This window comes from Odocoileus virginianus, chromosome 29, assembly GCF_023699985.2.
Source record: "Odocoileus virginianus isolate 20LAN1187 ecotype Illinois chromosome 29, Ovbor_1.2, whole genome shotgun sequence".
Taxonomy (NCBI): Eukaryota; Metazoa; Chordata; class Mammalia; order Artiodactyla; family Cervidae; genus Odocoileus; species Odocoileus virginianus.
Genome location: NC_069702.1, coordinates 14,228,702 through 14,251,928, shown reverse-complemented (window position 1 = coordinate 14,251,928; position 23,227 = coordinate 14,228,702). Strand labels below are relative to the sequence as shown.

Genomic DNA, 23,227 nt, shown 5'->3' with positions numbered 1-23,227 from the left:
AGGGATGATCATATATTTGAATAAAGTATCCAGAGAAACCGTTTTTAAAAAAGATTTTTTATGTGGACCATTTTTAAAAGTCTCTATTAAATTTGTTACAATATTGCTTCTGTTTTGTGTTTTGGTTTTTTGGCTGCAAGGCATGTGAGTTCTTAGTTCCCTGACCAGGAACTGAGCCTGTACCCCTTGCCTTGGAAGGCAAAGTCTTAAACACATGGTGGTGGTGATTTAGTTGCAAAGTCATGTCCAACTCTTGCGACCCCATGGACTGTAGCCCACCAGGCCCCTCTGTCCATGGGATTCTCTCAGGCAAGAATACTGGAGTGGGTTTCCAGTCCCTTTTCCAGGGGATCTTCCAGACCGTGGGATCAAACCCGGGTCTCCGGCATTGCAGGTGGATTCTTTACTGACTGAGCCCAGGGAAGACCCCTCCAGAAAAGCCCTCAGAGGAATGTGGAGAAAGAACGGTGGCCAGTTTGGCCTGATGGATGACAGTAGTGGGTGGGAATCTTTGGCTTCGTGGAGAGTTGCTCCCCTAGCCTGTGCCCTGCCTCCTCCACTCCCCCCCAGCAAGCTGGAAGAAATACATGAAAAACATGAAAGCTTATCTTTCAGGAATTTTCAAAGGCGAAATTCTGTTTCATCATTCTGTCCATGTGTACGTTTGTAACAACATACCCTCTGGAAATCCATGCGGAGTCTCCTAACCATACAGAACCCACTGATTTCTGGAGAATTCAGGCGGGTGGGGAAAATGATACAATATTTTTAATAGGTACATCCTTTGAAAAGATGCTTAGCTTTTTGCCATTGGACTGAATCTGTATTAAAACACATTTTCCTAATAGGGAAACATCTGGAATGTGTCTGTAGACAGGCGTGTCATTCAAACATTTGGTTCAAAGACACTTTTGATGCCTGTTTACATTTGTGACAACAGCTGCAAAGGCAAGAAAACAATGGTTCTGTGGGAACTTCCCTCTACGCTGAAAACACTGATTCCACTTCTGTAATTTCAGAGGACAATGTATAATTCCAGCTGGAGTAGCTCCTTGTTACTTAAGCACGATTCTCAGGGGTGGCCACAAATTCTGTTTTCTAAGAACTATTGGTCCGGATGGCATGGTGTTTATCTCTGCCGACACAGATGGCAACCAGAAGCTATCCAAAAAGCAAGGACAGAATCTTGGACGTAATAGAGAGGGAGAGAAAGGATAAGAGATAAAATGCTTTGTCTGTTTTAAGAAGGATGATTCCTTTATTTGGTGAAAAGGAAAAAAAGGCACAAATCCCTTAGTTTGATTAAGGTTGATATAGATCTCTTGGGAGATAGCCAAATGATCATCCAAGCTATAATCAAACAAAAAAAACAAACAAAGACAGCCTTCAGGTATTTTGAGGCTGTTGACACAGTCTCAAATGATCTGATTTCTGTGAGGCTGATTTATTACAGGGTGAATGCTGGGGCCAGTATATCTGGCTGTGAAGAAAAGAATGTTTTAGTCCTGTCTGCTTTCAGCATGCTTGCTTGGACATAGCTCCAAGGATGAGTTAGAATCTGATTTATTTATATCATTTTCCTGTGCCTAACCGTTTGGTTCCTGTTTCTGTTATAGACTCAGAATTTCTCAGTCGGTATGTATTGATATTGCAGAAAATACTGCTGGAGAGGGTGGGTATTTGCTCCAAGATTTCTCAAACTAATTACTTAGATTTCTAATATTAGTATGGTGAACTTCCATAGGAGAATTTATTTCTTCCTTTTCTCTTTGGTATTTGGCTAACAGACTGTTAATAAACAGTTGCACTTATATTTATATTTGTAGAGCCTGATAGTTCTTAAAGAAATTTATTTTTAAAAAGTGCCTTATTTCATTTTTACTAGTCTTTCATTCCCTGCATGGGAAAAATAATATGATTAAAATTAAAAAAGAATTTTAAACTATTATGTAAGAACACTTTTATTTACTTATTTATTTTTTGGTTGGGGCTGTCCTTGATCTATTTATTTCTTAACAGTTTAAGGCTTTATAAAATCAAGTGATATGATTAACACATTACTAAGTAAATAGCACAAGCTCAAGAACATTTTTTTAAAATGGAGGATTCTTAAACTGAATGTCAGGAGGGAGAGATTTAAGTAAAAACAGAGGAAAGGACAGTTACCGGAATAGCACCTGCAGTTCCCAAAATGCATAGGAAAAAAATCACAGTCTTCATTGTTCTAGACCTGTAAATCAAGAAGATAATGAACAGTATGGGTAAAAGTTTCTTTGTAAGAAGTTAAAAGATACTCTTAGCAAATACTGAGCTTGATACTGTCTCTTGTATTTAAAGGCACTTATCTTTGTGTGTCTGAAAAGACAGATTCATGACAGTTTTCACCAAATCGTGTCCCAGGGAGAATGACTCCAGGATTTTTTGGCCCAGCTGTGTTCGGCAGAATCTGTCTCTGTTGATGACTGTGCTTCCTTAGATGGGGGCGTATGCAGATTTTAGGTCTGAAGATTTTTAAGTGTTCACAGTGAATGTAAAAGTCACAAAGTGAAGTAATATAGTGTGTTAGGTTTGGATTCAACAAACTGCTTCTTGGTATTGGAGAAACTCACACATTTAGTGCAGAGTTTCAGAAATGGGAGATGACTTTTTAAGATGATTTTTCTTACAATCAGAGTTTTATATATAAATGCATCCCTAGAGCTTAAATAATACTTTGATACTTTAAGGAAAGGGAGCAGTTTCTTCTGTTAGTTACTCATATTTTAAAATAAATTCTTAAGTAAGTATTTAAAAATGTATTAACATTAAACATTTTCCAACAGATTTAATACTGTATCAGCTATCACTTCGCACACAGACACAGACACACACACACACATAACATACATGCACACATATACACAATACTCTTTTCCTCTTTCCCCTCTTCCTAAAGTAATTGTATCATAATTCCTATTTAAGTCATTATTCAGCATTATAACAATGTAAATATTTTTCACAACTGAGCCAAACAGTAATTTCTTGTGTTGAATCATACTTACCTTTCTTTTCTTGAACAATATTTTGCTTTTGTCTGTATCTAGAAATTGACTCCCTTTTAAAAATAATTTTTCATGTACCCATCACTTACTCTTCCCAAATTTTCCAAGGCAGGTACGGCTATTAAAATCATAATCTAGAATTTAATATTCACTCACTCATTCCATCAGTATTTATTAGATTTATGGAACTCCATTTATGTTTTAGATCGGCACATTATTTTTCTACTGTTTTAGAAAACAGTTAAAATATAAAATGGTATAGTTTAGTTCAGGGTCTCTTTATCTTGGCACTAGTAACATTTGGGGCTGGATAATTCTTAGTTGTGGGGGCTGCCCTGTGCATTGTAGGATGTACTTAGTAGCATCGCTGACTTCTCCCCACTACATGTCAATAGCAAGTCCCCCGATCCCCACCAGTTATGCTAACCAACACTGTTTCTAGACATTGCCAAGTCACCCTGGAGGGCAAACTAACCTGATTTAGAACTACTGGCTTAGTAGAAGGAACATGGCACTTTGGGATTTGAAACACATATATCTGAACGTGAACCCACACTTGACATCCACGGAATCTTTGGCAAGTTACATAACACTTTGAGACTCAGATTCGCCATGTGAAAATGAGGATAACACCTATGATGGTTAATTTTTTTAAAATATTTTATTTCGTATGGAGTATAGCCAATTAACAGTGTTGTGACAACTTCAGATGGACAGCGAAGGGACTCAGCCATATACAACATGTATCCATTCTTCCCCAGACTCCCTTCCATCCACACTGCCACATAACGCTGAACAGAGTTCCCGGTGCTATACAGTAGATCTTTTTTGGCTATGTGATGGTTAGTTTTATGTGACAACGTGACTGGCCTGTGGGATACCCAGGTGTCTGGTTAAACATTATTTCTAGGTGTATCTGTGAGTGTGTTTCTGAAGAGATTAGCATTTCAATCAGTCAACTGCATAAAGCTGATTGCCCTTTAGTGTGGGCGGGCTTCATCCAATCTGGTGAGGACCTGCATGGAACACAACGTTGGAATAAGTGAGAATTTGCTCTCTCAGCCTCACTGTTTGAGCGGGAACACTGATCTGGATGGATGCTCTCTGGATGGAACATATATTCATCAGAGTCCCTGGTGCTCAGGCCTTCAGACCAGAGCTGCAGAGTTAACTGGGATCACCATGCTTACTGGGTCTCCAGCTTGTGAAGGCAAATCACAGAACTTTACCATTGTCTATAATTGAATGAGCCAATTTCTTACATTCATTCTCTCTCTCTGTACACATAACATATATATACCCCCACCCCCACCCCTCACCACCCTGGAGAACCCTAGCACAACATCTAATTCAGTTCTTCGAAGATTAGAAGAAATAGTGTTGGTGGGAGGTGGGAGGGAGACTCAGTAGGGAGTGGACTGTGTCTGCATACGGCGGATTCATGTGGATGTGTGGCAGAAACCAACACAGTATCGTAATTATCCTTCAGTTAAAAAGAAAGAAAAGAAGAAGAAACTGTATTTATAAAAATGCCTGATGCCTAGGAGGTGCTCAATTCATCTTTTTTCTTCTTTTTCATTTTCCATAAAAGTCAAATAGCAATTCTTGGACAACAATGTAGAGCCTTAGAATATAATATAATTTAAGTTTTGATGTGAGGTCAGAAGAATTTTCCAGTGGAACATTTAAAATCCTTTTGCTCACACATGACCAAAGCTCCCTTGAACTCCAGGAGTCTTTCTGACATTCATCACAAGTAACGATGGAATTAGGCTAAGAGACTGTTAACTACTCTTCTTTAAGATGGTAGCAACAGAAACGCAGAATCAATCAGCAAAAGTATTGTGGGTTTTAAGGCTAATTTCCTTCTGATTTTAGTTTTAATAGCAGTATGTATAGGTAATTACATTTGAGAACACATTTCCCTTTGATTTGATCACAGGATCTCACAAATTCCCTTCACTTTCTCAAATCTAATGAAACCAAATGAATAAAAAAGAAAAATGTATCCAGTTGGCCAGAGCTTGCATTACTCAATCACTCATTTATTCATTTATTGAGCACTTACTAGACTCTGACTAAGCACGGGGCCACCTGGTTCCTCTCTGAAGAGTTACAAACTAGGGTATCGAGTAAATCGATGATTTAGTATAATCTGTTGAGTGTGTACATAATGCAGTGGAAATACAGATAAGAAGCATTTACAATTAGGTAGTTAATAACATTAACATTGTTTTCCCAGGTGTTGCTAAGTGGTAAAGATCCCACCTGCCAATGCAAGAGATATAAGAGACATGGGTTTGATCCCTGGGTTGGGAAGATCCCCTGGAGAAGGAAATGGCACCCCACTCCAGTATTCTTGCCTGGAGCATCCCATGGACAGAGGAGCCTGGCAGGCTACACAGAGTCAGACAAGACTGAAGTGACTTAGCACACACACACACTGCTAACATTTACTGAGTCTTAAGGGCTTAAATTTTAGGTACCATTCTAAGGGTTTTGCACATACTAACTCTTTGAATCCTTTAAATAATTCTACCGGCTAACACTTGATTTTCATCATTTTATTAGTGAGGAAATTAAGGTTAAGTAACGTGTTCAAGGTTACTCAGCGAAGTGGCAGAACCAATGTTTGAGACCTAGGAGTTGGCTTTTATGCTGTGTTCTTAACCATTACACTCTACTGCTCCTGTATAGAAAAGGCTTTCACAAGAGGACGTTTTTGACCTGAGATGTGAAAAACCAGTCAGTACTAGTTAGCTGTATGAAAGACACAAGGGCAATCTGAGGATGCAAACAGCATGGGTGACGGTCCAGAGTCGTGAGACAGTGTATGTTTGTGTTCCGAGGGTGTTAGTGGGTGAAGCAGAGGGAGATAAGGCTCAAAACAAGGCAAGTCTTTGTGTGTTAAACTAGGAATTTTAAATTCCAGCTGAAAAACTATGGGGCCTCAATGACTGATTGTAAGTGGGGGAATGATATAATCACATCTGAATGTTAGAAAGGATCCTTGGTGCAATGATGTGTGGGACAGATGAGTAGAAAGACTTACCAGGAGGAAATTGTAATATCAAGATGAGAGATGGTCAGAGCCTTAGATTTTGCCTCTGGTCTTGAGAACGGAAAACAGAGAGACAGATCCAGCTTGTCCTGGCTCATGAGAGCCAGTTGCTAACTTTCCAGGAATCTTGTGAGCTGGTTATTAAACAAAGCCATCATTGAAAATTAAATTTTATATACTTACAATTTAATTATGTTAAAAAACAAAAGAAATACTCAAAACTCACCTCTTTATACTTATTTTTACTACTTTACCACTTATTCTCTTACGGTTATTTATGCCTGTTGTATCTGTAGGTGGAAATACTATATAATGTGTGATAATGCACTTCTCTTCCCAAGTCTATTCAGTGATGTTACATTAGTAGCTTGAAATCAACCATGGCAGGAGGATTACACTGTGGAAATCTTCAAATGCTACCTAATTCCACCATCTCCCTGCAAAAGCTGGTTGTTAAACATTTGCTGGTATACCTGTGGATAGTTTTGAGAACAGGTAGGACTTAATGACAAATTGTATACTGTGGAAAGAAGAGAAGGAAGAGGGTTGGGTTATTATATTTCTAATTTGGGCCACTGGGTACACAGTAGTGTTAATACTAAGATAAGGGATTATAAGAGTTTTAGAAGAAAGATGATGAATTAGTTTTGAAGTTGTTGAATTTGAGTAGAGATATACTTAGATAAGCAGCTTCCCTGGTAGCTCAGATGGTAAAGAGATTGCCTGCCACAATGTGGGAGACCTGGGTTCCAGACCCTGGAGAAGGGAATCGCTACCCACTCCAGTATTCTTGCTTGGAGAATTCCATGGACAGAGGAGCCTGGTGGGCTACAGTCTATGGGGTTGCAAAGAGTCAGACATGACTGAGCAACTGAGACTTCCACATGCTTAGATAAACGGGTCTGGAAGAAAGCATGAAAAGCTTACTTTTCATACAGTTGAATAGAACAGAGGGCAGGAGCCAGCACACTGGTTAGTGTAGATCATCAGGTGCTGTTGGAGAATGGGAAGAACTAAAGGTATAAATGATGAGAAATCAAGAGAGTCACATAAGAAAAAGAAAACGTTGAATGTTACTGAGAGGTCAAAGTAAGCATGGCTAAGGATTATCCATTGCCTTTGGAAATGCAGAGGTTAATGGAGAGTTGAAGAAGAGTAGGTAGTTTTGGTGCGATACTGTCAGTGGAGGCAGTCTGCAGTAACTGGGAAGTAAATAGACAGCAATGGAGTGAAGACAGTGAGTGTAGTCCACTCTTAAGATGGTTGGCTGGGAGGGACTCTCCTGGTGGTCTAGTGGCTAAGATTCTGCTCCCATTGCAGGGGGCTGGGGTTTGATCTCTGGTCAGGTAACTAGATCCCACATGCCTCACCTGAGAGTTCACATCCCACAACTAAAGATCCTGCGTGCCACAAAAAAGACTGAAGATCCCACATATCACAACTAAGACTCAGCGCAGCCAAATCAATCAATCAATAATAATAATAATAAAAGATAGCTGGCTATGAAAGGAAGGAGAGTAAGATGATAGCTAGAGGGGAAAGTGCAGTCACAGGAAATGTTTATTTGTATTTTAATATGCTGATCCATATCTCAGGTGGCACTAGTGGTAAAGAACGCGCCTGCCAATGCAAGAGACATAAAAGATGTGGGTTTGATCCCTGGGTCAGGAAGATCCCCTGGAGGAGGGCACGTCAACCCATTCCAGCATTCTTGCCTGGAGAATCCCATGGATGGAGGAGATTGGCAGGCTACAGTCCATAAGGTCACAGAGGGTTGGACACCTATGTGGTCATCCAAGCATTTTCTATGCGGAGGGAAAGGCATAAGTAATGAATGAGAAGGTAGATGGGAAGACAGGAGCTGTGGGAAACACGATGACCTCCACTGAACCGCACCTTCTGGGCTTCATACACTGTGATTTTGCCCCTGGCCTTGTGACGACTTGGTCAATGAGACATCAGCCAGTATGATGACAGCAGAGACTTGGGAAGCACTTACGCAGTGGGATTTGTCGTCCTGCGGAAGCCATCTGCCATGACGTAAAAAAGCCTGGACTGGAGGCCAGTCCGGACTGCTGACCGGTAAGTGGCCACACGAAGAAGAACCTGGAGGATGAGAGCCTGTGCGAGGTTCAGCCCCAGCAGAGCTCCCAGCTGGCTGAAGCCTCCTGACCGACTCCAGGCAAAGTCAACAGAGGAACGACCCAGGTGAGCTCAGTACGGATTGCGGAGTCACGTGCAAATAAGGGGCTCGGTTTGAAGCCGTTTGATTTTGGGGTGGATTGTTATGCAGTAATAGATAATGAAAATAGGGGAAAAACAGAGAAGCTGCCTCAGTCACTGGGAAGGCAGTATTGCTCAGTGATTAAAAGCATAGGCTCTGAAAGGGGACTTTCTGGGCTTTAGTACTTAATTTGTTTAATCTTGGGTAAATTACTCAGCTTTTTTGAAGCCTCAGTTCTTTATCTGTAAAGTGATGATGGAGATTAAGTAAGATGATAAAATGTCAGTAAGCCCTTGATAAATATTTGCTCAGTAACAACAGAGGGTGAGATGGCTGGATGGCATCACCAACTCAATGGACATGAGTTTGGGTAAACTCCGGGAGTTGGTGACGGACAGGGAGGCCTGGCTTGCTGCAGTCCATGAGGTTGCAAAGAGTCAGACACGACTGAGCGACTGAACTGAACTGAACTGAACTGAAGCCTTTGATAATACTCAGAAGAGGAGAGATTCTTTGTTCTTCCAGACAAGAGGGAGGAAAGCTTAATTGCAGGGATCTGTTGAGGTGAGGCCCCTAGAAATATCAGTTCATTAAGTTGGACGTATTTACACCTTCCTCACATTTATATAGCATTTCACAGCATGTAAAATATTTTCTTGCATACTATCTCATTTTATCCAACAAGGAAACAGGAATAGATAACATTTAACTACAAAGAAACAGAAGCTTGGGAATTCCCTGGCGGTCCAATGGTTAGCACTCTGCACTCCCACTGCAGCGGGTGTGGGTTTTTTCATCACTGGTTGGGAAACTAACATCCCACTTGCAGCATGGTGTGACCAAAAAAAAAAAAAAAGAAAAGAAACAGAAGCTTGAAGTATCTATCTTATTTGGCTATATATATCCCTGGTGGCTCAGATGGTAAAGAATCTGCCTGCAACTCTGGAGACCCAGGTTCAATCCCTGGGTCAGCAAGATTCCCTGGAGAAGGGAATGGCAACCTACCCCAGTATTCTTGCCTGGAAAATCCCATGGACAGAAGAGCCTGGTGGGCTACAGTTTTGGGGTCACAAAGAGTTGGGCATGACTGAGTGACTGAGCGTACATGTAAAGGCTTAAGAGGGGAGTAAGGACTAGAACATGGCACTCTGGACTCCAAGTCCGGGGTTCTCAGATGGTTTCACAGAACAGGCTGCAGACTGGAAATCCAAAGTCTGGCTTTGGGTCCTGGCTCTGCCGAGTAATAAATACTACTTTGAGCAAATTACTGAATCTCGCCAAACTTCATCTACAGAATGGGAATAACAAGTCCAGTGTCAAAGGGCACCACTGAGGTGGGGAAGCTCTTTGTAAACTCAAAACATACATGTGTAAATGAGTATTATTTCTATTGCTCTGTCTGGTGCTTGCCATCAAGATTATCATTATAGGGACTACTTCCCTGTTGTCCACAGGCTGAGTCCATGCTTCTGATACAGAGGGCCTGGTTTAATCCATGGTTGGGACACTAAGATCTCATATGTCTCAACTAAGGTCCAGTAAACCCCCCCCCAAAAAAAATCCCATAATAATAGTATCATTATAGCCATTTATGTCATATATTTAGTGTGAAGGTGAAAGTCGCTCAGTAGTGTCTGATTCTTTGAGACTCCATGGACTATACACTCCATGGAATTCTCCGTGCCAGAGTACTGAAGTGGGTAGCTATTCCTTTCTCCAGAGGATCTTCCCAACCCAGGGATCTTACCCAGGTCTCCCACATTGTGAGCAGATTCTTTGCCAATTGAGCCACAAGGGAAGCCCAAGAATGTTGGAGTGGGTAGCCTATCCCTTCTCCAGGGAATCTTTCCAACCCAGGAATCGAACCAAGGTCTCCAACATTGCAGGTGGATTCTTTACCAACTGAGTTTTCAGGGAAGCCCTATATTTAGTGTGGTATCAGAGAAATCAGCCTTCAGTGTTCCTTACTTTTTCTCCTCCCCCTTTTCAAGTCTTCTTCCCCTTGTGGATTTCAAGCTGCCCAGGAGTCCTAATTCCAGAATGTGTTCATATTTAGTTCTCTCAGTAAAACCAACTCACTTGCCCTATATTCCACACATTTAAATTCTAGTTTTGCACATACATCTAATCCATCGGTAGGAGATAAAATTTGCAAGTTAGTGTCTTTCTAGTCTTAGTTAAGAGCTATTTTCACATTCGCCTTATCTCAAACGAACTATAGAATGCTGAGAATCTTGGCATAGTTGTGGAGAAGACATGTGAAGACAGGATGAGTTTGTTGTATGAGCTTCAGTGGTCAGCTGTGCAGGTTTTTGGGGAGTCAACCTCCACCTTTCTTGCATGGTCCCTGATTCTTTACTGTGTCCCAGGATGGAACTATTTTTTAGGGGTCTCATGTTTATTTCCACATGAAATTAAAAACAAAATTTAAAGGAAGACTATGGTTATGTCATTTAGAATGATCCAAGCAGGAAACCACCTTAAGTTTTAATTGTAAAGCACATGCCTGTATTGTATTTTTAAAGACAGAACTTTGTGGAACAGTCCAGTATTTAGAAGGCAAAAGGCCTTGAGTTCTCCTGCTGTGTTCCACTTTGTCCTTCAGACTAGTCACTGAGCATTTTTGTATTAGCTAATTGATTAGTCACTGAGCTAATTGTATTTTCAACATACTGATCAAAAATAATTTCACAGCCTTTTGCTTTTTATTTTAAGAACTGAACAAATATACTGATTTGTGTAAATAAGACAGAGTGGAGAACTTTTCTGGGAAATGAGAGATTTTTTAAAACAACAGTCAGACTGGAGACTGTAGAAGGTTTAATTAGCTGATGCTTGCAAAATACTTTGAAAATGAAACCCATGATGTTCTTGCTAAGTATGATGAATACCATTTATTCTTGGGTAAGTAAAAAGACATGTATTTTGAGACATTCAAATTTGGTGTGCACTCTACAGAATACAAATTGTTATTTTTGCAGAAAGAGCAAATAAAACTCTATAAAAATGCAGAAGTGAGAAAAATTTTTGAATATAGAGTTATTATTCTTGAAGACTTAAATATGCAGTGTTTATATGAAATTAGATAAATGTTATTTTGCCCAAATGTATGAACTTATTCAAAGGCAGCAGCATAGCTGAAAGTAAGGAGCCCTGGAATTTAAGTATCATATGGAATTGGAAGATCTAAGTCTAGACCTGAACTATATAAATTTTTAAAAAACATTTATTTATTTATTTTTTTGGCTGTGCTGGATCTTAGTTGAGACATGTGGGATCTAGTTCCCTGACTGGAAATCAAACCTGGGACCCCAGCATTGGGAGTGCAGTGTCTTAGCCACCACTGGACCACTAGGAAAGTCCCCTGACCTGAATTATAAACTTTTTACTAGCCAAGAGACTTTGGTCAAGTCACTGGTTTCTTCCTCTACAAACCAGGAAAAACGATAGTTTTCCTATTCATCTCCTAGGGTTGTTTTGAGACTCAAATGTGATCAAATAGTCATTTGACAATTTTACTAACTATAAAAATGAAAAAAGATATCATTTCATTGAAACATTCACAAGGCAAAAGATGGATTAGTAACTATAATAAGTAATAATTCACAGAAACTTTAATTCATCCTTTTAAGAGTTCTTAACTATTATCATTTTTTTTGGCTGTGCCACCTGACTTGCAGGACCTTAGCTTTCCAACCAAGGATTGAACTTAGGCTCTTAGCAGTGAAAGCATGGAGTCCTAATCACTGCACCACCAGGGAATTCCCTTAAGTTATTATTTTCTTCCCTTTGTCCCATTTTCCCCCCATGGGAATACAGAGGTTAAAGATGAGAGATGGTGGGGAAATTCAAGGAGAGCCTTTTCCTTCTCTTAGAAACAAAGTGTCTCATTACCAAATTTATAGAAGAACTCATCTGGGGTTTTACAAGATGATTGCTAGACTCTGTTTCTTAGGTATGGCCTTTCTGCAGAAGTCCAGGATTTAAAATTTCAAATGCCTGGAGGTCTTCTACTGGCTGGCCCATAGACCACCAAAACAAATATCCAGGTGAAACATTGATATGGCAGAAACAGGTCTTCCATTAAGAACTAAATACCCACGAATGTCAACTCTATTCTAATTCATGTAAGTAGCTGTCTTGAGACAATTTCTAACATTTTTCATTTAATATGCATAAACATATCATATAGTAATGATGACTGTAAATTTTTTGCTGCATCTTCCATTGAGAAGTGAAGTCAAACTCTCTTCCCCTTGAGTCTGGACTGGCTTTAGTGACTTCCTTGACCAAATGATTGAGGTGGAGGTGATGCCCTGGGACTTTGGAGGTTAGCTCATAAGAAGCCTTGGAATTTTGACCTGAATCTCTCAGAACGTTTTGCTTTGGGAGTTCCAAGCCATTTTGTAAGAGACTGTCACCCTACTGTAGACACTGTTCAACGACCCCTGCTGACCCCAGCTTTCAAAGCTAGCAGAGGCACAGTGTATCTGAGTGGAGCCACTATGGACCCTGCAGAGCAGCTCACCTGCCAGTTCAGCATCCCTGAGTGACGTGCCCAGACTCTTGACCCACAAAATCTTGAGAAATTGTGCAATAAGTGTTACTTGAAAGTCACAATTTGTAAGCAGCAATGAAGAATTGGCATGGGCATTAAATACCTTGAGTGAAATATTCTTTAGAAGTAGAACACTTATATTCATCAGTGTATTATTTTATTGAAGAAATAGGTTCTCACCCTTGGCTGGTTAATATAGTAATTGTTGCAATGGCTTATCTTTTTTGAGATTTTACTATGTGCCAGGTACTATCGTAAATATTTCACCCATGCATCATTCATGTATTCCCACTTGTCACCTCACTTCTGCTTCATAGAGTATCCATCCATCCATCCATCCATCCATCCATTTAATGAGAGCTTCCTGCCCATCCTTCTGACCACTGTGCGCAGTTGTGACTGAGGAGCATGGAAGCCAAAGGATGCAAGAATTTCCAAAGGGGTGGCTTTGACATTCTCAAGGATCTCTCTCTTTCTAGCACAGGAGAAATTAGTACATTCTTTCCATCCTGTAATGTGTAATTGAGGGATTACTTTAACTATATTTAGAGGATCTCCACAGACTTATTTTAGGCAAGCCTGTGATAATCCTGTTTCAACATCTCTTCATCATTCCTTTCAGAGTTCCTTATCTTACTTTGCCACCCACTAATCTCATGTGTGCGTGCTCAGCTGCTAACTTGTGCCCGACTCTGCGACCCCATGGGCTGTAGCCCGCCAGGCTCCTCTCTCCATGGGATTTTCCAGGCAAGAATACTGGAGTGGATTGTCACTTCCTCCTCCAGGGGATGTCCCGACTCAAGAATTGAACCTGCATCTCCTGCACTGGCAGGTGGATTCCTTATCCACAGAGCAACCTCGGTCTCATTTCAGAGCTTCGTATGGGATGGACTCCTGGAGGCAGTGCTCTGTTCTCCTCCTGAGGCATCTGACAGTTCTCTGGAAAATCACCACCCGTCCCTGCCCTGGGGTGTAGGGAAGAAATGACTTGGGCAGTATTTATTTTTCTTTCCTCAAATCATATTCTGATATCTGTCAATTTCTTCTTTCTCTGGGAATGTGGGGGTTTCTCATACTTACGTTTATTCTTTCCTCTCCCTTTTCTTGCATATCCTTTGAGGCACAGACTTCTGAGTACGGTCAGAGGTAGATGTGCCACAAAGCCAAGAAGCTCAAATTCCAGGGCCCCCTACTTGTGCAGGCTTCTTACAAAACCCTATGCCTGCTTTCAATTTTTCTATTTTTTAAAAAGAAGGGCCCACACATTGTGTCAACTTCTGGTTCTCAAGTTCTGAATCCACTCCTGAGTATGGCTCACCTGAAGCCCTGTGGCACTTGTCAATTACAGAATTAATATCTAAGTGATTTGCTTCCTAGGGCTAGTAGCATGACGAGTCACCTTTCAAAGCTGACCTAGCCCCTGAAAGGATCAGTTACATTAGTCCCATTCTTTGCCTGCCTTTAGTTCCTCTCTCAGTTCCTCCCCTAATTTATTTTGTTCTCAACCTCCTTGGAATGTCTTTTCTCTCAACGCCAGGTTCTTAGCTTTCTCCTTTGATTGCTCTTATTTGAATTTCCCTTATTAGTTAAACTCTACCAGCACATAAAACCTCTTTGGATTCAGTGGAAATTGTCCCTGCTCTTTTGTGAACAGAGTAAGTCGGTTGTTGAGTTCAGCTAGTTGGGAAAAGAATTTCAAGTGCTTTCGGCTCTGTGAATGTACCAAGAATCATTCACTGGGGTCGTTCTTTTCCAGGATTAAGAAAAACAGCAAGTCATACCTAAGAACAGTTCCAAGTAACCTCATTCTCATGGTGTTGGGGAACAATGGTGGGCTTTGAGGAGTAGTTTTGGGAACCGCTAATGAGAGCACTCACTCCAAGCAGAAGTCCCTTCAGAATTCCGTTCATGGTCACAGGGGCTTCTCTCGTGGCCAACATACTGCATGAGAGAACAGCTGCCCACCCCAGTGGTGCAACGTCACTCCTCATCTGCCTTCTGTGAAAGCCGCAGATACAACAAACCCTAATGGATTTCGTGGCTGGGGTTCGGGGAGTTCTTTGAGAATAGGGTGAAACCCCTAGGCTTATTTATGCTGTCAGAGGGGACGTTCTAGAAAATTCTTTCAAGCAAGGAGAAGACACAGCTGGTCTACAGCTGTGCATTCTGCCTTTTCCAAGTTGGGAAGAGATTTTGTTCCTCTGAACACCCACACATCTTCCACTTGCTCCCTCAGATTCATTCCACACCCACTCTCTGGCCTTCTTCTTCCTGAGCTGCCCCAGGGCCTGTGTGAACTGCATCGGCAGGTTTTCTTGCATGAGGGTTTCTGTTGGGTTCAGCCAATGGGGTGCATTGTCGGGAGAGCTTGGAGGGAAGGAGGAGAGTAAAAACGGAATATATTTTCTCGGCACCCTCTTGGTGACTATGTCCCTCACCTGAAGATCGGTGTCCCTCTCCACACAGCATTTTCTGAGTTCAAAAAGTTTTCCTCTCCCCACTTCATACAAGTTTAGCTCTTACTAGTCTATTCCTACAACCCCTTGTGACTTTGCTATGCCCTGCTCACTCTTTAGTAAATCACCCTTTAAGTTCACTCTTCTCAAATTCCCTGGAGAAGGGAATGGCAACCCACTCCACTATTCCTGCTGAAAAATCTCATGGGCAGAGGAACCTGGAGGGCTACAGTCCACGGGGTCGCAGAGAGTCAGACATGACTGAAACACACTCAAGTTTACAAATTCAATTTTCCTGCCTGGATCCGTCATTTCCTTGCTGGGACTTTAAACCACACAGTCTTTGGTTCAAATTTAGGATTCATGGATTTAAATATAATTCAGATCCACTGCCAACAAAACTTCCTCCTGCTCCCCTGTCCTGCCCTGTTTCAAGTCTTTCTATAGTAGCCTATAGGGACACACTCAGAATCCTAGAGTTGGTATACAGATTATTAGGATGAAGACATTTGAAATTCAATAGAAGCAAAAGGAAACCTTCTCAGAGCTTCCCTTGTCTAACTAAAAACAGAAAATTTGAGAAGTGAGAACTGTCATATAAATTCCCTCTTCAGTGTGGCTTCTACTTCCAGAAGAGAGACCAAGAGTAAATCTACCATAAGATCTACTTCTCTTCAGGGGAGTTCTATGACTTTGAAGAAGATAGAAAAAACACTTATATCTTTATAGACAAGTATCACAAACTCTTATCTCATTTGTTCTAAAAACTATTTGTCTTTCCTAAAGCAATCTTTTTGCTCTTCCCATGGAAGCTGTTTCTCTCCCTTCTCTTTCTGCCATTGTGTTAGGTAGGTAAGCCTTTAGCAACTCAAGGAAAAAGCAGAGACATTACTTTACCAACAAAGGTCCATCAAAGCTATGGTTTTTCTAGTAGTCATGTATGGATGTGAGAATTGGACTATAAAGAAAGCTGAGTGCGGAAGAATTGATGGTTTTGAACTGTGGTGTTGGAGAAGACTCTCGAGAGTCCCTTGGACTGCAAGGAGATCCAACCAGTCCATCCTAAAGGAAATCAGTCCTGAATATTCATTGGAAGGACTGATGCTGAAGCTGAAACGCCAATGCTTTGGCCACCTGATGCAAAGAACTGACTCATTGGAAAAGACCCTGATGCTGGGAAAGATTGAAAGAGGGAAGAGAAGGGGACGACAGAGGATGAGATGGCTGGATGGCACCACAGACTCAATGGACATTGAGTAAACTCCGGGAGTTGGCGATGGACATGGAAGCCTAGTGTGCTGCAGTCCATGGGGTTGCAAAGAGTTGGACTTGACTGAGTGACAGAACTGAACTGAACTGAACCTTTGTTGACTTCTCTATATGTGGGAATAACCCTTTTCTCCTATTAATCTGCATTTGGTCAGTTTAATTTGCAGACCCCAATTACTTAACATAAGAGGGTAGAGGAAAACGTTTTTCCTCCCTTACATATCTTAGCAAGTGCTCATATTTCTTTTTAAATGGAACATACCAGTCCTTATCTTTGGAGACAATAAAAAATACAAGATATTACGTGTGATTAGCACTCAATTAAGATGATTTCACACAGGATTTGAAGGTGTTATAGAATAGAAGAATTTTAGAAAGAAATATGGGCAACTAGCTCTGGGAATGTTTTGTGTTGGAACTTGGCATTTTTCTCTTTACTCTTCCATTTCCCTTTTCATGCAGTCTCTAGAATGTCCTGACACCAGGATTAATCTGGAGACTTGGGAAGTAAATGAGTCTCTCTGTTCTTTTTCTTTCCCACACCAAAGGAAACACAACTCATTAGCTTAGGCTGACTGAACACTTCTAAAAATACTGGTTTTAGATGATTAGTCCCAGAATGTGTAGAAATTTGCCTAATCAAGAGTAATCTACTTAGCCAAATTAAAACAAAATTGTATTTTGGGTGAAAAATACTGCACAAGGGAATCTGTTGTTAATTGTTTTTGGACAATGGCTATTTTGGGTTTCATGGCACTGATATGTACACACCGCATTCAATAACTGGCTATGGATCTCTAGAGATATTAGCCCCTCTAACAAGATGCTGGGAAGCGTGAGGTGAGTTGGCCACCTCCAGCCAAGACCACAACATCAGAACTTACTCTGGCCACCATCTAAACACAGGATTTGGGAAAAATAAAACAACAAAGAACCAAATTTAGAGTAAGCATGGGCTGGAATTGTGTGTGTCACCTTTTGAGAAAGAAAAAAAGTTAATTATATCCAGATCTCAGGCCATGGTAATCTCCAACTTTCTACCCAGGTTATTTTTCAAATTATAAGAAAACATTTATTTTTGAAATCAATCACTTTGCATTGTTTTCCTATCACAGAAAGACATCAATCATCTGTTTTTATAGGTGAGCTGATGCTGGTACTTTCCACCTCTCTGTCCCCCTATTCCTATCCAAAAAATACTGATGCAAGACCATTGGGCATGCCAAGGTCTATGCCAAAAGCTCTAAGCTCCTGGTTTAAAACAAAAGCTTCCCATAGCTCTGCCTATATTTTAGAAATCATTGAAATGTTGTCCTAGAAAGAGCTTAATCTATATCCCCTTAAAAGCTTGCTGTTCTGTGTGCTGGAACTGGGAAGCAAGGAAGAAAAAGAGAAGGAAAGAAGACACTTGGGGTTCAGCATCTGTGTTTTGTTCCTTGTGAATTCCAACAGAATGCTTTGTTGATTTAGAGTTAGCTCAAAGTTGTTTGGTCCCCAATAAAAGGCTGGGAAATCTACTGCACAAATGGTTTGAGAGTTAAAAATGATTCCACTGTGCTAAGGCAGCGTGAGGGACTTTCCTGGTCAAGTATCCACCTGCCATTGCAGGAGACATAGGTTTGATCCCTGGGTCAGGAAAATCCCCTGGAGAAGGAAATGGCAACCCACTCCAGTATTCTTGTCTGGGAAATCCCACGGACAGAGCATCCTGGAGGGTTACAGTCCATGGAGTCACAAAGAGTCAGACACGACTTAGCGAATAAACAGCAACAACAAGAGAGGCAGTATGAAGATTTGACCAATCGTGATGTCTTGAAACCAGCTACAGGTTTTCTTTGACCCATAATCAAGATCAATTCTGACTTCTGTAGATTTTGGGTCATCTTCCCTCTGTGTCTCTATCATTTTATACAGATAATTAAATAACTCAACTTGAATCACGTAAAAATACATTACTTGGAGGGCTATTGAGGGTCACTCTGAATGGTGGATTCTTATCCTTGTTTATTTACTTTTATTAACTCTTTGGGCATAGCAGTATTATGAAACTATGGTAAACTTTGTGCTGTGATTAGTCTCTCAATTGTGTCTGATTCTTTGTGACCCCATGGACGGTAGCCCGCCAGGTTCCTCTGTCCTTGGAGATTCTCCAGGCAAGAATACTGGAGTGGGTTGCCATGCCCTGCTCCAGGAGATCTTCCCAACCCAGGGATTGAATCCAGGTCTCCCGCAGGTGGATTCTTTACCATCTTAGTCACCAGGGAAGCCCAAGAATACTCGAGTGGGTAGCCTATCCTGTCTCTAGGGGCACTTCCCTACCCAGGAATCAAACCAGGGTCTCCTGCATTGCAGGTGGATTCTTTATCAGCTGAACTACCCGAGAAGCCCATGGTAAATTTTACCCTATTATAGAACAGAACAGAACAAAACAAAACAAAAGCATTTATGTGTTCTTGTTCTGCTCATACTCAATTAAAAACATATGAGTTGAGCTTCCTTGGTGGCTCAGTGGTAAAGAATCCACCTGCCAATGCAGGAGACATGAGTTCAATCCTTGGTCTGGGAAGATCCCTCATGCCTTGAAGCAAATAAGCCCATGAGCCACAACTATTGAGCCTGTACTCTAGAGCCTGGGAGCTGCAACTCCTGAAGCCCACACACCCTAGAGCCTGTGCTCTGCAACAAGAGAGCCCACCGCAATGGGAAGCCCGCACACTGCAACGAAGACCCATCAGAGCCGAAAGTAAATAAATAAGTGACCCCTTGAAAAAAAAACTTGCAAGTTGATTGGATGCTCCTTCTAAAAATATTGCCCATTTTGGGGGCTAGGCTGCAAATCTGGGTCTTACACTTGTTCAGTGGACTAGACTGATTATGTGATAGCAATAATGATGTGATTGGAATGTGGTTGGTAGTTTCATTGTTTCAACAATTACAGACTTTTGCCAGGTATTTGTAAAATATGTGTTCCCATAAATGACTATCTTGAGAAGTGTCTCCATTTATCTCAATTAAGTTTTAGGAATTTGGGGTGACCCTTCTTCAAGCAGCATGGCAGTTTCTCATTATCCTCAAGGGAATGAGCTGGCGGAAAGGGTGGCACGGGGCATTAAAGATGTTAGGAAAAGGACCTCTCGAGTGGTCCATCCATTGGTTAAGACTCTGAACTCCCAATGCAGAGGGCCCAGGTTCGATCTCTGGTCAGAGAACTAGGTCCCAAATGCAGCCACTAAGACCTGGAGCAGCCATATAAAGAAATGAAAATAAATAAATGTTAAAAAAGATGTCAGGAAAAGAGTATAGGAAGATATTGACTTTACAAAATCACTACTTTTTTTTTCTTGTTTGACATGACATTCCACATTCATTCAAAAAGAGAAGTCGCTTTGCAGAATCAAGAATGTATACGTGGAGGATTTGCTTTGCTCAACTAATGGATCCTTGAGACAGGAGTTTAGAAACTCCTGGGATCAAATAAGAACATAATTTTCCTTCTTATGGGAATGGGAGTAGTAATAGTATGACTATTGTTCCTAAGCAAGGCAGGTCAAGATCACTGCAACTTTTCCGCATAGTTGCTTAAGAGAGAAGACAGAACACAGACACATCCTCAAGTCTGAAACCGCTTTGTTGAGTTTCCTTTTGTATCTAAAGGATTAGCTTTCACGGTGGGAGAGGTTGTAATTGGATTTCACCATGAAAGGAGACTGTAATTAGATTTCTCAGCAGGTCTATGAGTTCTGTCACTGGAAAAAAACAGAAAAGGGTCTGAATAATCTTCCCTCTAGCTAGAAGGGTAGCCCAGCCAAGCCTGCAGAGATTGGCCTGAAAGAAACGGGTAGAATGGGCCATGTGGGTGTCAGCTACCCTTGACCTCTGATAGAGTAATGTCAGCTCTGGTCTCCAAGACGAAGTGTGTGGTCCTTCAGGTTGAGGCTAGAAAGCAGTGCAAGTGATAGCTAAATATTGCTTGGCATTTGATAGGAAACATGGGACATTCCTCCGAATGAAGCCCTCTGACTCTTGGTCTGTCTCTTGGTTTCCTAAAATTTCTGCCTCTTAGAGAAGGCAAGGGCACCTAAAGTTTGGCATACTTTAGAATTTGGCATTCTCCATCTAGATTTAGACAGAATTTAAACAAACAACCAGAAAACATTTTGGGCACTGTGGTTCATTTTGAGTTTTTATTTGTATTGGTTCCATTTCCGTTTCCATAATATTTTCTAGAAGTTTAAATCGGAATAGGATTGGGTCACAGTAGATATTGTATTTGATTTATTTTCAGCTCCTATAGATTTTTTAGAAAATAACATGAGTTTAAAGTTACATTTAAAATGTCACATTTTATTTAAGTTCTGCTTGTTGCCTTGCCATATAAATCTACTTACTCCAAACATCTATCTCCATGGGGTACTCCGTATCCTGCTATATCTCTTCTCTCTTCTCATCCCCCTGCTCTTTCCTTTTCTCCTAAGCATTGACAAGCTGTCTGACCACTGAACTGGAATGGAAACATGGCCTTCCATGCCTTTAAAGTCAGGAACGGGCTTGGAGTCTACTCTTTTCCATCTCTTGTGTTGGCTATGTCAATTTCTTAGAAATCCTAGTGCTGGCAGTTATTCTTCCAAGTTTTTCTGATTGAATTGTCCTCATGTTGACTCGAGTTCCCCAGGCAGCCAGTATCCACTCTACCATTGTTGGTTCCTTCGTTGGCAACCTCAGTCAAACTTGTAAGTCCTACTCCTTCTCTTTGAGAACTAAGAAACGTCCTTTACCATTTTCGGTTTTCAGGGCAGATGGTGACTACTTGATCTGATCATCTTGCCACATCAAAAGTAAGAAGAACTCAGCAGGACATAACATATGCCCTAGGAAAAGAAGAGGTTTGCACTGACCGTTTTCCCTGTTACTTCACTTTTCTTCTTACTGTTAGTAGCTTGTTTCCTGGAGTATGTACGTCCACACTTCCAAATAAGGCCAGGTATCTTTTGTGAAGTTTGTTTATATCAGGGGAAGACTGTAGGCTGCTATTTTTAGTAATTATTGCAACTATGGAAAAATTTCCCTTCAAGGGAATGGAGTGAACAAAATGGTTATTATAGATACTTCCTAATCAGACTCCAGCAGAACATTCTCCTCCACCCTGCCTTTACACATAGCCAAAGGCTTTGTTATCAGAGAGCAAATACCTCAGTCACATTTTGGCTAAGGTATACATGCTGTCACCTGATCCAGAGTTAACTCTGTTGCTTCAGGGCTTTTAAAGTATTAGTGAATCTCTTGGGAGAGCTCTATAGCTGGGTGTTACAGTAATCTGAAGGATTAAGAAAGATGGCTTTCTATTTTGAGTTCTCTGCTGAATCACCATTTGACATCAAAGTGTTCCAGACTTGCTAGTGTATGATACACTCAGACTCACAGATGCAGACTTTTCTAAGGCTCTGACCTTCACCTGCCTGTCATCTTGACTAACTGAACCTACATCACTTTGGAACCAAGGTCCATATAGTTAAATCTATGGTTTTTCCAGTAGTCACGTACAGATGTAAGAGTTGGACCATACAGATGTTGAGTTGGACTCAACAAAGGTGTTTCAGACTTGAGGATGTGTCTGTGTTCTGTCTTCTCTCTTAAGCAACTATGCAGATGTAAGTTGGACCATAAAGAGCATGGAAGAATTGATGCTTTCAAAATGTGGTGTTGGAGAAGACTCTTGATAGCCCCTTGGACAGCAAGGAGATCAAACCAGTCAATCCTAAAGGAAATCAACCCTGAATATTCATTGGAAGGATTGGTGCTGAAGCTAAAGCTCCAATATTTTGGCCACCTGATGGGAAGAGCTGACTCTTTGGAAAAGACCATGATGCCGGGAAAGATTGAGGGCAGGAGGAGAAAAGGGCGACAGGATGAGATGGTTGGATGGCATCATTGACTCAAGGAATGTGAGTTTGAGCAAGCTCTGGGAGACGGTGAAGGACAGGGAAGCCTGGCATGGTGCAGTCCATGGGGTCGCAAAGAGTTGGACATGACTGAGCGACTGACAACAACAGCAACAATTGTGTGAGTCAGCGACTTAGCAGCAGCAGCAGCAGGCAGGGATAGATACGGTTCAACTCTAACAAGAATTGAATATTAAACATGATTCAAGCAGAGGATAGGGCTGCCCTGGTGGCTCAAAGGTTAAAGCATCTGCCTGCAATGCGGGAGACCTGGATTCGATCCCTGGGTCGGGAAGATCCCATGGAAAAGGAAATGGTAACCCGTTCCAGTATTCTTGCCTGGAGAATCCCATGGCTGGAGGAGCCTGGTGGACTACAGTCCACGGGGTCGCAAAGGGTTGGACACGACTGAGCGGCTTTCTTTTCCTTTCCTTTCAAGCAGAGGATAAATACTTTTATTGCTTAGGGAAGAGGGTGTTATGGGGACCTGCATAGGCTTCATGTCTCCCACTACTCTACCTCTCAGAGGAGCTGGCTTTCTCTCTGTCCCTCAAATATACCATGATCCCTCCTGCTACAGGGTCTTTGCACAAAGTACTGACACCCTCAGAATTCTTTTGCCAGCACCCACTTGCCCCAACCACTACCATCCAGCACACACAGTTCTCATAGAGTTAAT

At 41.4% G+C, this 23,227-nt stretch overlaps 1 protein-coding gene across 2 annotated transcripts in view; it reads right to left on the bottom strand.

Moving 5' to 3' along the window:
- Positions 1-23,227, bottom strand: part of SPARCL1 (SPARC like 1) — a 47,059-nt gene that overhangs the window by 17,571 nt on the left and 6,261 nt on the right. Inside the window, exons 2-3 of one of the 2 annotated variants that reach the window (XM_070458151.1) lie at positions 6,094-6,236; positions 2,167-2,230 (exon numbers count right to left, since the gene is read on the bottom strand). In XM_070458151.1, coding sequence (XP_070314252.1) covers positions 2,167-2,230; positions 6,094-6,200 — 171 coding nt within the window. In that variant the 5' untranslated portion in view covers positions 6,201-6,236. The remainder of the gene's footprint in view (positions 1-2,166; positions 2,231-6,093; positions 6,237-23,227) is intronic. The other variant, XM_070458153.1, reaches the window with a different exon arrangement.